We start from the raw sequence: 21,293 nt of genomic DNA on the forward strand, positions 1-21,293 counted from the left end.
GTTGATGAACAGTGAATAACAATACTAAGTGCAAAAATATTGCCATGCTTTATATTTCTCATTTGAATTGAGATCCAATAAGGGAGGGTTGAAGTGATAATAGCATCATTTTATGGTGTCTCGTGTGTGTAATTCAGACTCCATCTCCCCCTCTCCCTCTACTACTGTACATATAAAAAAATCAAAGATCATAAAGTAAAATTAAAACTTTATGCCATCACCAAAAAAATATTTTGCTTTAATAGTAAAAATTCTCTCACTTCAATTTTATGATAGAAAAAAGAAACACCAAAAATCAATCCAATTGTTTTGGTAACAAGATCGTCAAAGAATGTGTCCGAAGTTCAAACCAACTTTGAATACACTATTGAGCGCCTCCTACCACCATTCTAGGGAGGCAACTTTTCACAGAAACCCAAAAGTTTGACATATTTAGTTCGAGATCAAATTTTTGGCATATTTAGTCGAAGATTTTATTTAAATACCTTGCTTTTATGCATAAACAAATCTATATCTATATCTATATATTACTAAAAGCTGAAGCGTAGCATTTAATATTGTTATGCTCAGGTTGAGCCATGTCAGCTGCCATGTCATTACCATTCTTTTTCCTGAATTTGTCCTATAATTTAAAATTAGTTTTCTTAAATTTAAAAATACTAATAAAAAGAAAATAATTCCCAACCTTTTGTGTTCCACGGTTACAATTTTAGATGGCAACCCTTTGTGTTTTACAATTACAATTTTAAACAACAACCCTTTGTGTTCCACGGTTACAATCTCAAACGGCAACCCTTCAGCTTCCTAACGCCAGACTTTAGCTTTCTAACTCCTTCATCTTTTCTTCTCCTCACACTATATTAATACTAAAAGGCTGGATAATTCAGTTTAGGTATCTCTAAATCCCAATTGCTCTTGACCTCTATTCTTATGGCTACCTGCATAATAGTTCAATGTAAGGATTAGATTAATAGTTGTATGGGCCTCACCCCCCGTCAAGCCCAATCGCCCTAAGGCCCATAAAGACTAACTCGTATAAGATCTCCGCACTGATCATACATGGTAACGCACGTGCCGTCCGAGGGGTTTGAGCTCGGAGTGCTCAAGGCAGCCTGTGGCGTGCCCCTACCAAGCACAGAACTTACAGGCAAGGTTGGTCCCAACGCCACTATCATTTTCTCCTTCCCGTCACCAAACATCCACTTAGGCAAAACGGTATTGGACCTCCCTTCCATTGCCTAGGGAACGCCCTTGCCGAGCATCAAATCCAGTGGTGAAACCAGTTTCAATGCCACTCTTACTTCCTTTCACTCCCAACTAAACCCCCACTTATAGGTAATAGTATTGGACCCCTCCTTCCACCCACCAGGAGAATAATCATGACCGTTCCACTAAGTTTGGCTATAAATAGGCAGGGAAGATTCAATTGAAGGGGTTGGCAATTCCAGAGTGGAAAGACTAGAGAAAGTATTATTAATCATCCCCAAGGAAGAAATGGGAAGTGTTAGTGAGAAAAGAGGGGAGACTCAAGAAACGGGGCAGCTGAGCATAGTGTCACCCGTGATAGGAAATCCAAAAGCTCACCATACAAATAAATTGTGAGTCCAAACTCCCCTTAGGCCCAGTAGCCTTATAACAGGAACGCACAATTTGTTTTTATGTTTAAAATTGATTTGATTTTTTTATTTTTTATTGTTTGAGACAGTAACATTATTGGTTTATATTGTGTAATCCATGTGATAGAGTTTTAGTAGTTAGAAAATTGAATGATAGAGTTTTAGTAGTATCCGTACCTACAGAAATTCAATTTGCTAAGGTATTTTAGTAGTTAGCAAATTAAATTATAGATTTTTAAAGTCAATACTATACTCAGAACATGATACTTCTCATTTTTTCTTGGTCTCCTCATTTAAGTGAATCCATCCTTCATCATTGAAATCGATTTAAAATTCCTTCTCTTAGCTTTGATTGTACTCTTGGCTATATCATAAAAGACTATTTTTTATATATAATCATTTTATGCTAATTATCGTCATTTTTGTTGTAATTGAATCAAAATAAGATTATGCTAGATATGCATAATTAGTATTTGTTGCATCTTTATCGTTATCACAAGTTTAAGACAGAGATTACCCACATCAATAGCTGCTGCGTCTTTTTCATTGCCAAACTCGATCATCTTGACAAATCTTTTATTTATTTGATTGTACCACATGTATTCATTTACTTATGAATTCTATTTGATTGTAAGATTTTTATGTTTTTTGATATAAATTAACTAGCTGGTATGCTAGCCAAACCGCTTGCTTCTTCAGTTTTTTTAATCTTTTACTTTTCCTCCAACACTATCGTAATTGGTTGTCTCTTTAATGGCATGTTTTGTCTCCATCGCTAAATATATATTGTTTTGTAGGATCCAAGCAAGAAAGAGTTTAAGATGATTGTTATGTTATTCTCTCAAATTTTTTACAGCATGAACAACTTCCGGTATTAAAGTAATTACTAAATATTTTATATCAATAGTTATTTGTTAATAGGAGTTTGACAACTTTAGTATATGAAAAGTTTTAGGTTGAATGGATAACAACTTTAATTTTGTTAATTTTTGCTTTCTAAATTACTAATATCAACAGCAACAGGTTTCTATTTGTTAATGTTGTTATGCTCAGATTGAGCCACATTAGCTGCCATGTCATTACTATTCTTTATCCTGAATAGTCCTACAATTTAAAATTAGTTTTCTTAAATTTGAAAATAATAATAAAAAGAAAATAATTCCCAACCCTTTGTGTTCCACGGTTACAATTTTAGATAGCAACCCTTTGTGTTCTACGGTTACAATTTTAAACAACAACCCTTTGTGTTCCACGGTTACAATCTCTAAGAATAACAACATGGGTAACAACTTTAATTTGGTTAATTTTTGCTTTCTAAATTACTAATATTGATTTATCATGTTAAATTGATAGTTTATTTGTATATTAATTAGCTACAATGCTGTAATATTATTTATTTTTTCTTTCTAATTTGTGAGGTTTAATTTAAATAATTTTGAATAAGTCCTCTGCAATCAAATTCTATACAAAAAGAAACTCTAGATGTTAATTTTGACCTCATATAATATACTTATATTGTGAGTTTCAATTGCTACAAGTAGTATTGTAGTAACTTGGATATGAAACTCTAGATGTAACACAAACAACTAAGGATAAGGACATTCACTAATATTTGTCTTTTAATTTAAATGGTATTTTGCATAATTGCTTTGCATTCATTTGATTTTATTTTCAGAAATTTTCCCGTGCATCGCACGAGTTAGCAACTAGTAACCTATTAATTTTACAACCATTCTCAATCCAATAAAATTATAATAAAATCTTCTATTCCCAATTATCAAATTATAACCCCACCAAAAAAAAGAGTGTAAGATCAGATAACCTTGAAGGATCACATACATTATTCATGGCTAAAGTTGACGTAGACTTCGTTGAAAGTGAGACTGAATGAACCTTCCTTGCTAGCAGTGGGCAGTGGCAAAGAAAGCAACAAAGTAGAAGAAGACCAAGAATTCTCGCTTTTTTAATTGTGAGAAAAACTGTGGAAAATCAGCCAATGTATGTAGATGTAAATTGGAAGTAAAGTTGTTTTACCTTGTATTCAAATTGTTTCTATATGAGTTACTTTCCCGATAACTTTGAGCACACGCATATCAAATCATATTATATCAAAATGCAATACAATAAAACTTATATATTAAATATTGTGCTTATAAGTTATATCAGATAGCATGACTCCATGTATAAACTAGTTTAGAATATTAAACAAGAAGCTGAATAAAAGAACAAATCAAATTGAGAGAGAGAGAGAGAGAGAGAGAATGTGTGTGTGTGTGAAATCTGCCACAAGGAGGGGCAAAGCAATGAAAAATCCCCAAAAGAAAGGGTAAGCCCGAGCCATAATGCCAAATATTCCCAAAGGGACAATTGAGGAGGCTAGCATGGTGCGATGTGGCAAAAATTATCTTATTAGCTTGATCTATGTAGTGGATTTAAGAGATACTTTTTTGTTTTGCGGGCTCCAAAATTCATTATGAAAAAAAAATAGAACATTTAATAAAAGTATTTCAAATGTTATAAAGCCTGTGAAACACCTAATAACTAATAAGAAGTTGTTCTTTAGGTTTCTCAAAAAAAAAAAAAAAAAAATTGTTCTTTGCAAAGGTTGTCACAACACATTCAATTAGGGACGGACCCAAGAGGGACCCCTCCTAGCCCAAAAAATAAATTAGCTATATTTTGTCTTTCTTTTAATTGGACCCTTCTCTTTCAAAGTCTTCCCCCCACCCACCCCCCCCCTCTCCCATTAACCAATCAAGCTCAACCCAGACAGACAATCCAGCCCAACCCAACCTCAAGCCATTTTAATACCATATGGACATTTATTTGAAGTTTTTTAATTTTTCTTTTCTGATACTTCGACAGTTTGGCCCTCCTAACTTGAAATTCTGAGTCCGTCTCTGCATGGTAATAATCTACCATGTGCATATTTGCATAAGCTTTTATATAGTGCGGTATGTGCGATGTAATTAACTATTAAAATTTTGTTTATGGAGGTTTTCCATTGAACATGATACATGCGAATTGCGGTCACTCAAATGCTTCAATCAGTTCAATGCAATATTCCTACTGGCTACTGCCCTAGTATCAACAAAATAAACTGCACTTGGTTTCTGTGGAATTGATAAATTAATAATGTTCTTCAGTCTTCACGATGTGATGTCCAGGTTTGGTTGGAGGGTTGGTGGGGTTCCAACTCTTTTGTTACTCCCAATAGAACAAGAATATGCCACAAATGTCCTTTGCAGTCACAATTTTCTCTTTATTGATGATACTAATCTAGTATGTTTCTTCAATTGAACATTTTATATGAATAATTTCGTGACATGGACATTAAATTGACCTCTTGTTTGTTGAAAGCCCCTTCAAATCTATTAGAAAGATTTGTTCTTGTTTTTTCTTTTTATTGAAAAGACTAGGTAATATCAATAAGCTACAAGACTTTTTGACTACATAAAATATAAATTAGGCAAAAGTATAATTGTGCTTTTGAAAAAAATAAAACTTTAAAAGTCATACACAAACCAAATAAGCTTAGTAATAAGCTACACCAAACTAATATCTCATCCCTTTCTTCTTCTGCTCATGAGGCTGCAAAGTATGCAGTCAAGTTTAGTATGCATGTAAGGCTGGCTACCATCTCTCTTCCTAGTTGAATAATACTGTTGTTTAGCAACAACAACAAAAAAAAAAAAAAAAAACTCCCATATATTCTCTTGATTAAGAAGGTGCAATTTGATCAATTAAACACACTGCCTTAAATAAGTATGTGAGGCCATGTTATAATATATATATTTGTTTCAATATTTAGAGCCTGAGAATTTAAATCATATTTCTATAAAATAAAATAAATCAATTAGTTGAATTACAAAAAAAAAAATTGCAGGTAAATAACACATTTTGTTACCTAGAGCTTTTCCCATAAAAACACCATATGGTACAAATTGGCCACTCTGGCTGAAAGGGGAAAAAAAGGTTGTGTACCAGGCACATGGACATGGCATAAAGAAGACAGAGTAGCATGCCTTTGGAGTTGGTCAGTGGTCACTTCACTTGTCCTTTATTTTGTAGAAGTGTTTTTAAAGCTATTTGCCTAGTTTTAATACATTTAGGGTTTTTTTATTTTTTTGGTGGCAAATTAGCACAAGCCTAGTGCTGCCTATATGAGATTTGTATAGATAAAACATTTATGAACATAATAATGTATACCCAATATCGAGTTACCTCTTATTTGTGAGAATTGTGTTAATAATGTTGTTAGCAATCATAATCAGGTAATTATTTGCATTATAACAATTGTTTTACCAAACATTTTTCAACAGTCTTAACAAAGTAACAAAGGTATCTCTTGAGATTACATTACCCTGCTTTATTTTTTTTTTATTTTTTTCCTCTTAGTTCTTACAAAAGTAATAAAAAATCTCAAAGCGTAACCTACATTGAATTAAATTTCAACAATACATTTTTTTTCCTTATTACTAAGAGACAAATCATTAATAGGCATAGTTAGCCCAAGAAATATATATATATATATATATATATATATATAAACTTAGATTAAAAAAAAAAAAAAGTCTTTTACCAGAATCTCATCCCTGGAAAACACTCACAATTGAGTTCTACTACTTTGGACCATAGCAGATCAAGCAGACATGTAAACTTAATAGGTTGGAAAGCACAACCAATTGAGTTTGCAAAAGCCAATTGATGGTGCTTTCCTTTTCAAAAAAAGAAAAAAGAAAAAAGAAAAAGGAGAGCACCACCAATTGGCTTTTGCAAACTCAACATAGATGGTTCAGTGCAACTTGGGTCAAGTAAGTGTAATAAGGGTTTAAACAAGATGTTGGTGCAAACACAATGATAATGGAAATAACACGAAGAGAAAATGAATAATACTTCTGAATTTTTTATTAATTTAAAGAAAGAGATTACACAACACTATTTAGACTGAGACGCGGTACTCGCTCTCTTTAAGGAGATTCAAGCCCTTGGTTGGCTAAACTTTGTAACCGGTGCAGACCGTCTCCCAAATTTGATACCTCCACCCTTCACCTCTCCCTTGCGCACGTATTTGGCCCAATATTTGAGACAATTCATGTTAGCCCATTAATCACCACAATTAAAAAGAACAAAATAGTCTCTCTCCTTTTCAATGTGGGATTAAACATTTTCACTAACTCCTCATCTTCCACATTCACTCCCACATATTTATATTTATGTTATAAAATTTATTCATTTTAATTATTTAATATTAAAATGCTCCAACACAAGAGACTGCAACTTGCAAGGGTTCATGGTTCAGAGCTTTATCCGTAAATATTGGCCTTTATTGTTATAATTGTGTGATTAAATAATTAAATTTACTATATTTTATTTAAATTTTCACGTGTTGGACCTCACTTATTAAAAAATAGTTTCGGCCCAAATGTTAGGAAGAGTATTAAAATTGTGTGCTTAAATAAAAATTTATCATATTATAATAGCTTAAACTTTTGAGACAATCAGTAATTTAACATGATATCAGAGTCTTATTAACATAATGGTATTGGATAATTGAACTATGGGCTCCTAGAGATAGTCTAGTTAGATGTAGCACATTGGATGAATATCTGAAAGATCGTCATAGATACAAAATCAAATAGCTGATATATATGCTTAGTTCATGTATCAACTTAGTTAGATTATCCCACCCCTGCTTGTAGTGCTATAATTTATGGTTGCAAATTAATAACTGATTGCCATTTGACAAAGGCATAGATATAGTTGTTGGGAATCTTTTGTGTTGTACTTAAATGAAAGCCGCCTTCCTTTGTTGTTAGTCAGTTATCGGTTAATGCGTGATTGGTTTTTTTTTTTGTTTATGTTTTGGATAATTAGATAGATAAGAGCATTCACAGCAGTGGAGCTAAATAGCTATATTGCTATTTTAGCTCCACTTAAACCCCAAAAACCATCCTGCAGCAGTGGAGGCAAAGCTAAAAAAATTTAGCTTTGCGCTACAGTGCTCATGTATCAATACATGAGCACTGTAGCTGAGAGTTATAAAAAAAAAAGAATTTTTTATTCGGCCTCTCTCTCTCTCTCTCTCTCTCTCTCTCTCTCTCACTCTTGCACTGAAGCTTTCAACTCTCATCTCTTCTCTTTCAACTCTCTCAACTCACTCAAGCTCACCGCCGCCGGCCCGTCACCGACCCACGCCGTCCGAAGCTCTCAACTCGCTCAAGCTCACCGTCGCCGAGACCCACGCCGTCCTCTCTCAAGCTCACCGTCGCCGAGACCCACGCCGTCCGAAGCTCTCAACTCTCTCAAGCTCACCGTCGCCGAGACCCACCAGCTGAGACCCACCGTCACCGACCCACCGCCGAGCAACCCTCTCAACCTCAGACCCACTCCGTCCCAAGCTCTCAAACCCACACCGTCACCGACCCTCCAAGCCGCCGATTAGCTCAGACCCACGCCGCCGATCCTTATGAGTTTGATGCGGGTTTTTGGTTGAGCTCACCGCCGATCTTTTATCACCGTGCCTCTCTCTGTCTCTCATTCACTTTCAGAAAGAAAAGTTCAGAGGATTGAAGAAATGAAACAAACAAAGAGGAAAAAAAAAATACGGGTATTTGGGTGAAACCAACAAATAAGATAAATAAGAAAAATAAAATAAAGAATAATAAGAAATTAAAATTAAGTAATGTTTTATAATATTTTTGTAATAAATTTTAAGCGGTAGATTATTACTATTTAATATTGGTGAGAAAAAAATAATTTTTTTGATGGTGGCGGTTGCAGTGGTGGTGGCAGTTGCAATGGCGGTGATGGTAGTGACAGTGGTGATGACAGTGGCTGTGATTGTTGTTTATTGTAGATAATATATTATTCTATTACGTGGCGGCGGTGGTGGCGGTGACGGTGGGCGGCGGTAGTGATTGCGGTGGCGGTGGAAGAGTCGGTGGCGGTGGTGGTAGTGGTAGTGATAGCGGTTGGTTGTGATTGTTATTTATTGTAATGAATATATTATTTTATTGTAGTAGATATATTATTTTATTGTGAAGTTTATATTATTTTATTGTGTTGAAAGTTAAAATAGATCCACTGCTGCAGCATGTTTTGTAAAATGTATAGGTAAAATAGATAAAGTAACTTTTTGTGAAGCTAAAAAGCTAAATTTTTAGCTCCACTGCTGTGGATGCTCTAAGGGAGAAGATTTAGGCTTTGGCCGTCTCTATTATAAATATTTAAAAAATGTCGGTTGAATTATAAGGCTTTTGGCATTCATGCATGGGGTTTTAGTTACCCACTTATACCCTAAGGGGCTGTTAGGTTTGTTGTGATGTGTCATTGATGTGATGTATATTACGATGATGTGACATTAAAATTTTTTGTTTTTTTTTTAATATTATCATAATCTAAAAATACAAAATATATCAAATCATCTCAATCTCACTACCTTCCTAAACAATGTAATGTTGTATTTTTGTATTGAAATACAATAATGTAATATTATAGTGTAATGTAACATCACGGCAAATCAAACGCCCCTTAAATGTCTTTCTTCTTTCTTCTTAATGTTATCAATTAAAATCCAAAATTCAAAAAAGAGAACAGAAAAGAAAAAGATAAGATATAAGTTCATATTATCAACTAAACTTAGCCATAGCTTATGTCTAAGATAAATTGGATATTAATTAGTATTACAATATTACTTATTAATTTGCATTGCACAGTGTTACAATTATATTTTTTTTAATACAAGATAAAAATTCTGCTCTAACATAATCTAAGTGTATATGTGTGTGAAACTCCTCCTGGAGACTTAAACCCCAGCCTTTGCCTCTTACACTCTACAAGTACTTATACTTCTAGAGTATCCATCGCACCAAAGATATGCGGTGGTGTAACAATTATATGTAAATTAAAAAGAAAAGCATTTTCTTGAGAAACAAAAAGGAAAGCATTTTAATAGTATAATAATTAAGCCTATCTTAATAATTACTTAATTAGTTAGCCATTTGAAAGTTTAATGAGTTTGGCTTACCTCTCGTACTTTTTAAAAAGAATTTCCTTTTATTTTAATGGGAGACTACCACATCACTCATTAACTAAATAAAAGGGAGATTAAAACCCACTATCATTTGCTATTGTATATTTAAAATAAAAGGACATGTGCAATTAAAAAAGTACCAGAGGTAAGCTAAATCCAAGTTTAATAAAATTTCATTTAAAATAAATTAACTATTTCAATAATTAATGAGGTATTGGGTAAATGCACATTAATTTTAAACTAACTATTTCAATAATTAATGAGGGGTAAATGCACATTAATTTTAAATTAACCATTTCAAGAATTAATGAAGTACTCGGTTAAATGCACAATAATTTTATGATGGATATATTACACACATATAGTTTCCGGCTAGGTGCAACCATAGTATGCAGTAAGGGCAGAACTAGTCTGTCACAGTCACAAGCTTAGGGGCCAAGCTGTCCAATAATTCAAAATTTACCCTTGGATTATATATATATATATATATATATATATACCAATATATGAATGCTCCCCTTTCCAAAATTATTCATATTTCTCATGTAAAATTCTTAAATTATTATTTTTTTAATCTTTGTTATTATTTTGGCTTCTCATTCTTCAAATTTTAGCTCTGGAATGTAAGATATAAATATGTAACATTTATTATATTAAAATACAAATTTATGGTGATTTATAGTTAACTCAATTGATAAAGTCTTTTGTTATTGATCAGAAAATTTAGGATTTAAACCACACCCTACATCAATACCGCATCCATAAAAAAAATTATAATAAACAATCAAAACAAAAAAATAAAATTTTGGAAATATATTTTGAAACTTTTGGAAAATTTAATCCTATAAGTATTTTAAATTTCATGGAACTTAGTAATAGATTTTTATTTAAAGAAAACCATTTTAATAAAAATAAATAAATCATTTGTTATTTTGGTAAAAAATTTATAAACAATATTAATATTTAATCATAGTTGAATCATGATTTTTAAAATCAAGCTTTTATTAAATTACTTATAATATAGGAGAAAGTCCATGAGTACAACAATTTCTCATATAGTCACATTTTCCTGACAGGCTTATTTTGATGGTGGTGGATCTCGTTTGGTACGGGAGAATCCATATTACCCCTAATATAGCCTGTTTGGTTGTGTTGTTTAAACAACAGTTTTCGTTGTTTAAATAACACAACACGTATTTCCACAATATTTTTTTACCCACGTATTTCCACAACACTTAAATAATTTTACTAGAACAACATTACCGAGCCAATTCCTTGGAATGTGATGTCTTGCAACTTAGAATATAATGATTCCTATATTTGGTGTATTCATAGGGATCTTAAAGGAATTATTTATTTTTCTCATACTACCCCTAAATTGATAAACCCAATATCATTTTTTTAAAATTTTCCTCTAAATAAATAATAGCAAATAAAAATAAATTATAAATTATGATAGATACATTAAAACTATAGTCTAACATTTCAAAATGACATGTATAATGCAAAAATAACTATTTAAATTCTTGTTCTTTTTGGAAATCACAACATCATGTTTTGTTAATATAAATAAACATATATTTTTATTTTAGCAAATAACCAATCTCGAATTTGTTAATAAGAATAAATATTTCATGTTATTTTAGAATTTATGTTGTTGTGGCAGGAACAGATAAAAATAAAGAATAGATATTGATGATTTCTTTTATGTTCTATCTCTAATTTTTTTTATAAGTATGTTTTATCTCCATTGGTTAAATGATAATTGAAAAAAAATGGTAAAATTGTCAATTTTTAATAAATGTAATTTTTTAAAACTTGGTGTTGATGCCTACCTTGACAAAGGAGGCCCAATAGCAGGAAGAAACCCAATAATATGAGAGAAAAAGAGTTAGTAAATTGAGAAGAAAACCATTAAGCTTGAATGGCAAGAATAATGGATCATAGGCCTAGAAAAAAATAGCAAATGGGCCTCAAAGAAAGCAAGTGGGTCTAAAGGAGCCTAAAAAAAGAAGTAGTAAACCCATGGACATTATGAGAAATAGAAAGCAAGCAAGAATGGGCCAAAGAGGCCCGAAGTAATAAATTAAGTGAGTAAGGGGTTGATGGAAAGCCCATAAACCCCAAAAGTAAAGGATATGAAAATTTGGGTCAGGGAAGCCCAAAAGACTTAACAAATGCCCATGGGAGTAAAGAATTGGAATGGGTTGAGGATGCCTAAAGAAAAGAAATGGACCGAGGATGCCTAAAAGAATAAGATGGGCCAAGGAAGCCCAAAAGCAATGGAATGGGCCAAGGAAACTGGAAATAGCATGAATGTTAGCCCAATGATAATACTGGGCTACTGGAATTAAGCAAAGGGAAAGCATACAACAAGCCCAAAAGAGGCCGAGCAAGCACAGGTCAAACAATAACAAGTAGGAATGACAGAATGATATGGTAGAAGTGCTAATGGATCTGCGAAAGGGGCAAAGAATGGATTTGAGAAGGAATAGCTCATAATCAAGCAAGGCCTAGCCTAGGAAGGAAGTAAGACATAAAGAACGAAGGCTCAAGGAACCATTCACGCCACAAGAGGTCAAGAACAAGCAACAAAGTGTACAGACAAGCCTTCAAGTCATGACAAATGCACGAGTAGCAGACAAGCCATGGACACACATGGAAGTGGAGCACGCATAAGGCTCAAGCTCCACCAACTTGTACCCAGCCAATATAGGAGTGGTGGGCCATGGGTCAAAGGTAAGAGAAGATATGGTTTGGTGGTAGGGAGAAGGGGAAAGCCTATTCTAGGGTTCCCGCTCAAACTCTTTTGGAGAAAATGTCTTACTGGGATGACATACCACCCAAAAGAGGGAAAGATGAGTTGGAATCACTAAGTGCATACCATGAGGGATAGTGAGAGAGAATGCCTACTCTTATCCGGATAAGAATGTCACGATAAGCAATCAAACAAAATAAGACTCTTTATCTGGTAATGGGATGTGGCACGGCCAGCACAGGTAAGTGGTACTGGCTGGACAATTGACAAACCAGTGGGTGGTCTGGAAGGACACCCACACACAGACAAAAGCGGTTAAGGGGTAAAATAGTAAAAACCCATCATGGCAGCCAGTATAAAAGGGTCTTCCACCGTGCACAGGATGGACAGTGGAGGAAGAACAACAAGAAGGCAGAAGAGAACATAACAACCCCACGAGAGAACAACAAAAAGAGAGAAAAAAGAGTAGAAAAAGGAGTTAGAAAGAAAAATAGAGAGTAGGCAAGAGTGTGATAGCAGACATATACCGATATGTTAATTCCTTCTAAAAGTCTACCCTCTAGTAAGGATTAAGGAATTTGAGCATAAGACATTTAGGCCAATTCTCTCAAAGTGGGTAATTTCCATGGCAGGATCCCCCGGTGAGGTTACCCGCATTGAAGAAGTGGTTCCCTTCTTAGACTTAACTCCATAAGACAACCAAGCATGACAGACTGACAATTCCTTCTTTCATTTTATTGATTAAGCATTGGTGTTATTTCCCTTTTATTATTATCATATTATTTATACTGCATTTGTATTGTTGTACCGTTCTTTCGTTTTTCATTTAGTATTCCCTGCTTTTTCTGGCTGACAGTAAGCATATTTCCTTTTATTGTTGTTATTTTATATCTGTCTATCATAACTCTTGTGTAACAGTTTCCTCTGCAATGGGCATGTCACTAAAGTTCTAGTAAAGGGGATTTAGTTTGCGCACAAGCCGGTTTGGGGTGTGTTGTAGTCAAGCCGGTCTTGACTCTCCTACCTAGAACTATTGGGTCATAGCATGGGCTATCAAGAACGTAGAGGAGGTAGGATGGGCAGTTGGTCAAATCTAGTATGGATCGTACATGGACAGTAGTTGGAGTCGGCGGCTCTCCTAGGGATCCCATGAGGGATCCCTGGGGAAGAGGATTAAGTTGGCCCTTGCGAACAGCTTGATGCACTATCTCCCTTCAACCCTTTGAGCGAAATGCGGCAAAAGGAAGGAAAATCCATGGGCCGACCCCATCGTCTCCACCCCGTAGGAACTACAAGATCACCCTAAGGACGCCTTCGACATCCAGGGGTCGCAGACCGACTATAGAACCCTGTTCAATAAGTGGAACGCATTAACTGTCCGTTCTAAGGTTGGGCAGTAAGGGTCGAAGAAGGGCAATCACTCATTCTTAAAACCAACATTCTTAAGACCAAAGAGCCTGGAGGAAAGGGGGGATAAGTAAATCCTTTGATTAAAGATATTAAAGATAAAGAAATGGTAATTTCAAATTCAAATTAGGAAGGGTCCTTTTTCTTTTGCTCGAAAGGAATGCGGTTTCTTTCGTTTATTTTGTTTAGTCACTAATTAAAAAAAAACTATTGAGGGGTTGGTTCGTGCTTCAATTTGGATTGAAAATCTATGACTCTATCTCGAATTATTTCAAAATAGAAATATCTAGTCTAAAACTACCCTTTAAGATAAAAAAGTTGCAAAAAGGCCCACCACGCTTGGCAATCTGGATACCCACCTGTTTTAAAGGGAATCCACATTTCTAAAAGAAATGGGCTGAGTGAGAATCAAGATGCCCCTGACATCTGATTCCCTAGTGTAATTTACAACCAAATGTGGGAATCTTTCAACATTTTTAGAGAATCCTAAAGCATTACCTTGTATTAGACGCCACCTTAAGTGAGTTCTTTTTATTTTATTTTATTTTGACTTATAATTTATTAACAATTCATCTTGTAAACATATTATAAGATTTTGTTATGATGATTATCCATAAAAGACCTTATATAATATAAAATTTCCTTTAATACCAGTTAGTTAGAACCGTACCAATTGGAGTCTTGCTTGATAATAAGAGCAATCATTAGAGAGTAGACGCTATAAATTGAAATTCTATCGAATATATCATAAAAAGAGTTGTACCAATTGGAGTCTTGCGTGATAATAAAGGACAATTATTTTAGAGCAAACATCATGCAATTAAATTCTATCTACATATCATAAAAAGAGCCTAACTAATTGGAGTCTTACATGGTAATAAAGAGTAAGAGTAATCATTAGAGAATAGACGCTATAAGTTAAAATTCTACCAAATATATCATAAAAAGAGCTGTACCAATTAAAATCTTGCACGATAATAAAGAGTAATCATTTTATAGAACAAACGGTCATTTTATCAAATTCGGCCATATATATCATAAAAAACAACCGTAAACATCTTGCAATATTTTCTCTCCTCTCAAAATTCCCATGTCAAGTTCCAGGACCTTCCACAGCCATCAATGTGAATGCAAGAAAAACTAGAACTCAACGTTAATGCAATCCTAGAATTAGTCCACAACAAACAATCCCAAACACCTTCTTATTTTAATAATTTGATATTATCCATGTGTTGCATTCCAAATCCAGCACTCTCACCTCCACCTCACAAACCCTGCACCTCCCCACGTGGCCCAATCAAAATCCACACAAACCAATCAAACCCTGCCACGTATGCAAACCCATTATAAAAAAAATTAGCGTTTTTTTTGAGTTGTGGCTGGCTGTATTCTTTGGCAATAAGAAAGCTATAATAAAAAAAAAGTCAAGAAGATCAGAGTTTCTTATCGCCTAAGTCACATAAAACACTATATAAAACCGCGCTCGCAAATTACGAAGACACTTGCACTATTTCCCAAACACACTCACACACACAAAATAACCAAACTCTCTGGCTTTTATAGCGGCTTACGGGTACGCTTAGCTTTTGAGCTCTCTCTCTTCTCTCTTTTCTTTTCTCAATTCTTTCTTTTTTTTCTCTAATCTCCGATCGCAAAATCGCGAAGTATTGGGTTTTAGGGTTTCGTGATTTTTTAGTTTTGAATTAAGCGGCTTACTGCGACGCTTTGTTTAATCTCTTCAGAGCTATGGAGTCCACGATGGTGATCAAGGTGAGATTTCCAAGAAAGTTTTGATTTTTCGTTTGGTTGTGTAAATTTTGTTTTTTTGTTCTTTTGTTTGGTTCTTTTTGCGTTTTTGATTGGTGAGAAAGGGTTGGATTGTGAATTGAGTTTTTGATTTGGATGGAATTGCTTTGTTTTGGATTGATGGTTAATTTGTGTTTGGTTGCTGAGAAAACGTTGAAGTGCTTTTTATGGAAAAAAAAAAAACTGATCCTTTAGTTTACTTCGAAGTGAAAGTACGCATTTTTTTTTAAGGAAAGAAATGGATAAGAATTTGATTTTTCGTTCTGTTTTGTGTGGTCACTGAAAATTCGTGACGAATTCGCTTGTTTTGCATTAATTGAATGCGTTTGGCTGCTGAGAAAACGTGGTAAATTAGTTGAATTTAAAGAATTGAAGTGCTTTTAATGAAAAAAAAAAAAAAACTGATCCTTCATTTTACTTTCTAAGTGAAAGTACGGTTTTTTTTTTTTAAAGAAATAAATAAAGATTTGATTTTTCGTTTTGTTTTGTCGGTCACTGAAAATTCGTGACGAATTTGCTTGTTTTGCATTATTTGAATTTGTTTGGTTGCTGAGAAAACGTAGGAAATCAGTTCAATATGAAGAATTGTAGTGCTTTTAATGAAAAAAAAAAAACTGACCCTTTATTTTACTTCTAAAAAAGAAAGAAATAAAGATTGGCTTTTGGATTTGTTTTGTGTGGTCACTGAAAATTAGTAAAGAATTGAAATAAAAAAAGGAATCAGAGATAATTTAATGTTTGTTGTAGAAAGAAAATGGATTATCAGTGTTTGTGTGTGTCTACTATAAGGAATTTGATTTTGGATTCAGATTCAGAACTTGGTTTTGGGTTGTTCTGGATTTTAAAATTTTGTTCTTAAATATTGTTAATGGCTGTAAAATATGAGTTGTTAGCAAAACAGGACTGCTCTTTGTAGAGATTAATGCTTAATGCAGTTGCAAATTTTAGCAGTTGTTTCAATTAATTTACAAGTTTCAGTAATTTTGAGTCTTGATACAACTGTTCTTTTTGCGATGAAAAGTATTTGTACCAAAATTGGTTGCTTGTAATGTGGTAATATGTCAATACTATGACCATTTGATGTGTAAAGAGACTGTTTTCTAGAGCTGAAAATGCATGAAGTTTCCTGATGGTTTAATTTTGGCACCCCATTAAGACTATTGCAAATTGTATTCTTAATATGATTATAAAACGCGTGGGTATTGCTATCAGTTGTCTTAGTTGGTGGTTTCATTACAGTAAAATTTCTAGAATTTGTGTTTCTCTGTAGATTGGGACTCATGCTTTAAGCCTTGGTGGTTGATAGGTTTGAGGTAGGTATAAGTTAAAATGTGATGAAGCATGAAAGATGTGCCTCTTGTTTTTTCCTCTGTTTTTTTGTTTGCTTTCACCAAGGAGATGCTTGAAAAATAACTTTTGCAATTTTCATCTTGCATTTTTTGGGGTTTGCACATCTTTCTTTTGTTCTATTGGTAGGTTTATAAATTTCAAATATCTCATTATTCTTGTGCCTTTAAAATGTGAACACTTCTTTGGGTAACTAATTGTTGACATGTGCGTATACAGGTTAAGTTTGGAGATAGCCTTAGGCGCTTCAATGCCCGTGTTGATGAAAATGAAAAACTGGTGCTTGACATGGCTGGCTTGAGGGCCAAGATCCTTAGTCTTTTCAGTTTCCCCCCTGATGCTGAACCTACCTTGACATATATTGATGAAGATGGTGATGTAGTAACGCTTGTTGATGATGATGATCTGCATGATGTGATGAGGCAGAACCTGAAATTCTTGAGGATTGACGTACAACTGATCAATGACAAAGGTGGTAAATCATATGCTAGATCAAGTGGTAGTTCTACCCCGTTAAGATCTCCTCAAGTCCAGCATCCCTTACCAAACATCAACACTGCTGTTGCTGAAGTCTTCAAGTCTGTGCCAGAGCCATTACGTGAAGCACTTTCAAAGCTTTCTTTTGACTTTGCTTCTAAAGCTGCAATCTCTAGCCCAGTACTTGCTGAACTTGTTGACCGTTTCACAAAGGCGGGACAGTCCTCAAATCTGGATTCCCAGTCTCAAATTGGTGCAGATTCAAGCATACAGAATAATACTGGTGGTTCAAATGCTTCAAATGGAGGAGACACAGTGAGGTTGACAGTTGACCCAGCTTTAAAGAACAGTTCTGATGTGGGCACTGGAAATGTGTCCAGAGGTGCGGGTGCTCCAGTTAACTCTCTTCCTGCTTCTGTTGATTTGAATCTCCCTCCTAGTGATACTAATCCATCAAGTAGCACAGCTGTACATTTTGCACCAGTTGCATTAAAAAATGTTATTGCTGGTGATTTCCGGAAGGAGGCTAATAAGGAAAGCAAGGGTCCTGTTGGTCTGAAGTCTGTTGGTTGTGGTGCATCCACAAGTTCATCTGTTCCTCCTATAAGGCCCGCCCAGACTAATAACTTTTTTAGTATTCCTTACAGTGACTGTCCATTTACTGGAACGGCCATAGCAAATGATTTTTCTGTGCCTCCTCATGGATACCAACCTAGCCAACCATTTAAAAGGAGCCATGGTCATGCTGCATCCATGGGTGGCATGTTCCACAAGGGTGTTCAATGTGATGGCTGCGGGGTTCATCCCATAATTGGACCTCGGTTCAAGTCCAAAGTGTAAGAAATTTATATTTAGCTCTGATTTTAACCTGTTAGCAAAGTTTTTCAGCAGTCTAATTGCTAAAGCTAAATTCTTGATTTCTTTGCAGAAAAGAAGATTACGACCTTTGCAATATTTGCTTCTCAGAAATGGGTAATGAGACTGATTACATTAGAATTGACCGTCCTGTTAGAATGGACCGGAATCCACGGTCCTGCATACAAGTATGTAGATTCTTCATCTGTTTTGCTTCTCTTGGTAACTCTTATGTTTATTGACTTATATTCTACTGTTTTCATTCCATCCTCAGATGAATGCTCCTTGGGTTGCCCCAGTATTGCCACATCATGTGTCTAGAGGTTATGGAGCTAAGCTAGGTCGCCCTAAGCTGGATAGTCGCTTCATTTTGGATGTCAATGTGATGGATGGTACAACGATGGCCCCTTCTACCTCATTTACTAAGATTTGGAGGATGCGCAACAACGGTGGTTTATTGTGGCCTCGGGGAACTCAACTTGTCTGGATTGGGGGAGACAGATTTAGTGATGCAGTTTCACTTGAGGTCGAGGTGAGCGTTGCTATTTTTGAAAATATTATTGTTCTTCTTATCATGTTCATGCCAGACATTGAGTCTGATGTCTATCTTAAATTGTGGGTAAGTTTTTCTGATCAACTTTCTCAACCTGTTGCCAGATGCCTGCGGATGGTGTGTTTATGGATAAGGAGCTTGACATTGCAGTTGACTTCACTGCACCCGCATCTCCTGGTCGATACTGTTCATACTGGAGGATGGCTTCACCATCCGGCCAAAAGTTTGGACAACGTATTTGGGTTCTTATCCAGGTAACCTTGTATTACGTGCATCCCTCCTTTTGTTAGCTTAATATCTTCAGTGACTTTTTAATAATTTCTGTTTATTTATCATTTATAAAATCAGGTTGATGCTTCATTGGATGAATCTCTTTGTGATACCCTAGAAGGTTTGAACTTGAATCTTCCTCCTGTCAGCTCTGGGTCCAATGGCCCTGAAATTATAGATGTGAATGTTCAACCCACTATAGATGGTGAATTTTTTGAGCCTTCCAACTCAAATGTAGCCACAGAACCAGGAAAGAAAGTGGTTGAGGAGCAGCCTAAAAAGGACCATGATCTGAATTTCCCAATAAATGATACTTTGCTGGTTGGCCAAGGTGTCTCTGCTCCCCCAACAACAGGGCCTCAATCGGCTGTGTCATATCCCATTATTGATCTCTCCGAAGTTGTTCTGCCAGCTCCTGCTCAAGCACCATCCAATGCCCCTTCAGCACCAACCTATGTACAAAACCCCATTCCTGTATTACCCACCGAAGTGCAATCCACTCTTGCGCATGCATCAACATCAGCTGTTCCAAAGAATCCTGTTGAGGAGACCCTCCTTAAGGAACTTGAGGAGATGGGATTCAAGCAGGTTGATTTGAACAAGGAAGTACTGAGGATGAACGAGTATGATTTCGAGCAGTCAGTGGATGATCTCTGTGGCGTTTCTGAGTGGGATCCTATACTTGAAGAGTTGCGGGAGATGGTAAGTGTTCTTTGGAAAGCATGATGAATTGTTTTAATGCCAGCTTTTCCTCCCCCCTTCATTTTTATTCTTGTTGTGGCTGTAGGGTTTTAAGGATAAGGAAATGAACAAGAAGCTGCTGGTGAAGAACAATGGGAGTATCAAGCGTGTGGTCATGGATCTCATCACTGGGGAGAAGGCCTAGTTTTGAAGACCCTTAACTAGTAGTAGATATTATTGTTATTATAAATAAATGCATTGGTGGTCTGGTAGTACAAACTTTGTTACTGAATGATTTGCATTTTCTAGGGGACCCCCTGATCATGGTTCTGATCATATTGTGTTTCAGAATCCTAGTAGAATTTCCTTGATAAATATCGTAACAGACAAACCTAGTTATATATATTTATAATTTTATATATATGTTAGTTGTGAATTTTAATGTGTTGGTCACTTTAGCTCCTTATGATTTAGCTATAGTGTTTTGTGTTTTCAATTATTCTACTTGATGTGGATATTCTTTGCCCGTGCCTTCGCATTACCCTACTTTTACCAAACAAATAATTAGTAAGGACCCCAGTGGCTTTCAACGCACTCTGAATTGTAAACCAAAGACCATGGGGTTAAAAAGGTTTCAGCCTCAGGTGAGTTATTTAGAGAGATGCATGTTCTTTTTGAAATTATGTTAAAGCAATTTACATAATTTTGTGGTTTAATTTAAAAATTACAAATATGAAGGTATATTAAGTTTTACATATAAGTAATGTGACATAACCGCGAAATTTAAAGTTCATTTTGAAAAAATTATTAGGTATTTTTGGAGTAAAGGTCGTGAATTTATATATTGTCATAGCTACATGCAATATCCCTATTTTGGTGATGATTATTATTATTTATTTTTGTGAGAAGTATATTTTTTATTTGGGGGCTAAGAGTTCCATGGATTTATCATTTGTACATCGTACACTTCTTTTTCTATTCTTATCTATTCTAAAAAAAGAACTTTGAAGTTTGAAGAATAAAATGCTAGAAGGTTATTATATATTTTTGATTTAATAAAAATTGGTAAGTGTTCTCCAATTATATGACAAGACAGCTATAGAGAAACTTTAGATAGAACGAAAGACATGTTTCGATATGAGAGATGGATGCAAACTTTTAGCAAAAAACAAAGAGAGATGGATACAAACGGGAATGTATTGGGTGCCTTAGATTAAACAGAACAAATATAAATCAAATAAGCAATACATCGCCAATTTTCAGTGATGTGATGTTTATTGATGATGCATAAAATACAATAAATTTATTAAGCGTGTGGTCATGGATCTCATCATACGAATAAATGCACTGGAGGTCTGGTAGTAGAAACTTGTTATTGTCACTGGGATGATTTTCGTTTTTTTTTTTTTTAAGAAATATTATGTTTACAATATTTTTATAATATTTACAATAAATTTTAAGTTACAATAATAACGTTACAAGTGAGCA

At 34.7% G+C, this 21,293-nt stretch overlaps 1 protein-coding gene across 1 annotated transcript; it reads left to right on the forward strand.

Annotated features, from left to right (window-relative positions):
- The first annotated feature begins 15,287 nt into the window (after nucleotides 1–15,287).
- Nucleotides 15,288–20,241, forward strand: LOC142630694 (protein JOKA2). The gene is made up of 7 exons (XM_075804719.1): nucleotides 15,288–15,586; nucleotides 17,189–18,282; nucleotides 18,375–18,489; nucleotides 18,576–18,833; nucleotides 18,959–19,108; nucleotides 19,203–19,826; nucleotides 19,912–20,241. The coding sequence occupies exons 1-7, from the start codon at nucleotides 15,563–15,565 to the stop codon at nucleotides 20,008–20,010; spliced, it is 2,364 nt and encodes a 787-aa protein (XP_075660834.1). The 5' UTR covers nucleotides 15,288–15,562; the 3' UTR covers nucleotides 20,011–20,241.
- Nucleotides 20,242–21,293: the final 1,052 nt, after the last annotated feature.

The sequence above is a fragment of the Castanea sativa genome, chromosome 4 (genome assembly GCF_040712315.1).
Source record: "Castanea sativa cultivar Marrone di Chiusa Pesio chromosome 4, ASM4071231v1".
In the NCBI taxonomy this organism is placed as follows: Eukaryota; Viridiplantae; Streptophyta; class Magnoliopsida; order Fagales; family Fagaceae; genus Castanea; species Castanea sativa.

Bases quoted from the DNA above. Each gene is read 5' to 3' on its own strand.
- LOC142630694 (XM_075804719.1), top strand. From the start codon at position 15,563: ATGGAGTCCACGATGGTGATCAAG. The intron at 18,834-18,958 runs GTGAGCGTTGCT...ACCTGTTGCCAG, and splicing joins CAGTTTCACTTGAGGTCGAG to ATGCCTGCGGATGGTGTGTT. The intron at 19,109-19,202 runs GTAACCTTGTAT...TTATAAAATCAG, and splicing joins GTATTTGGGTTCTTATCCAG to GTTGATGCTTCATTGGATGA.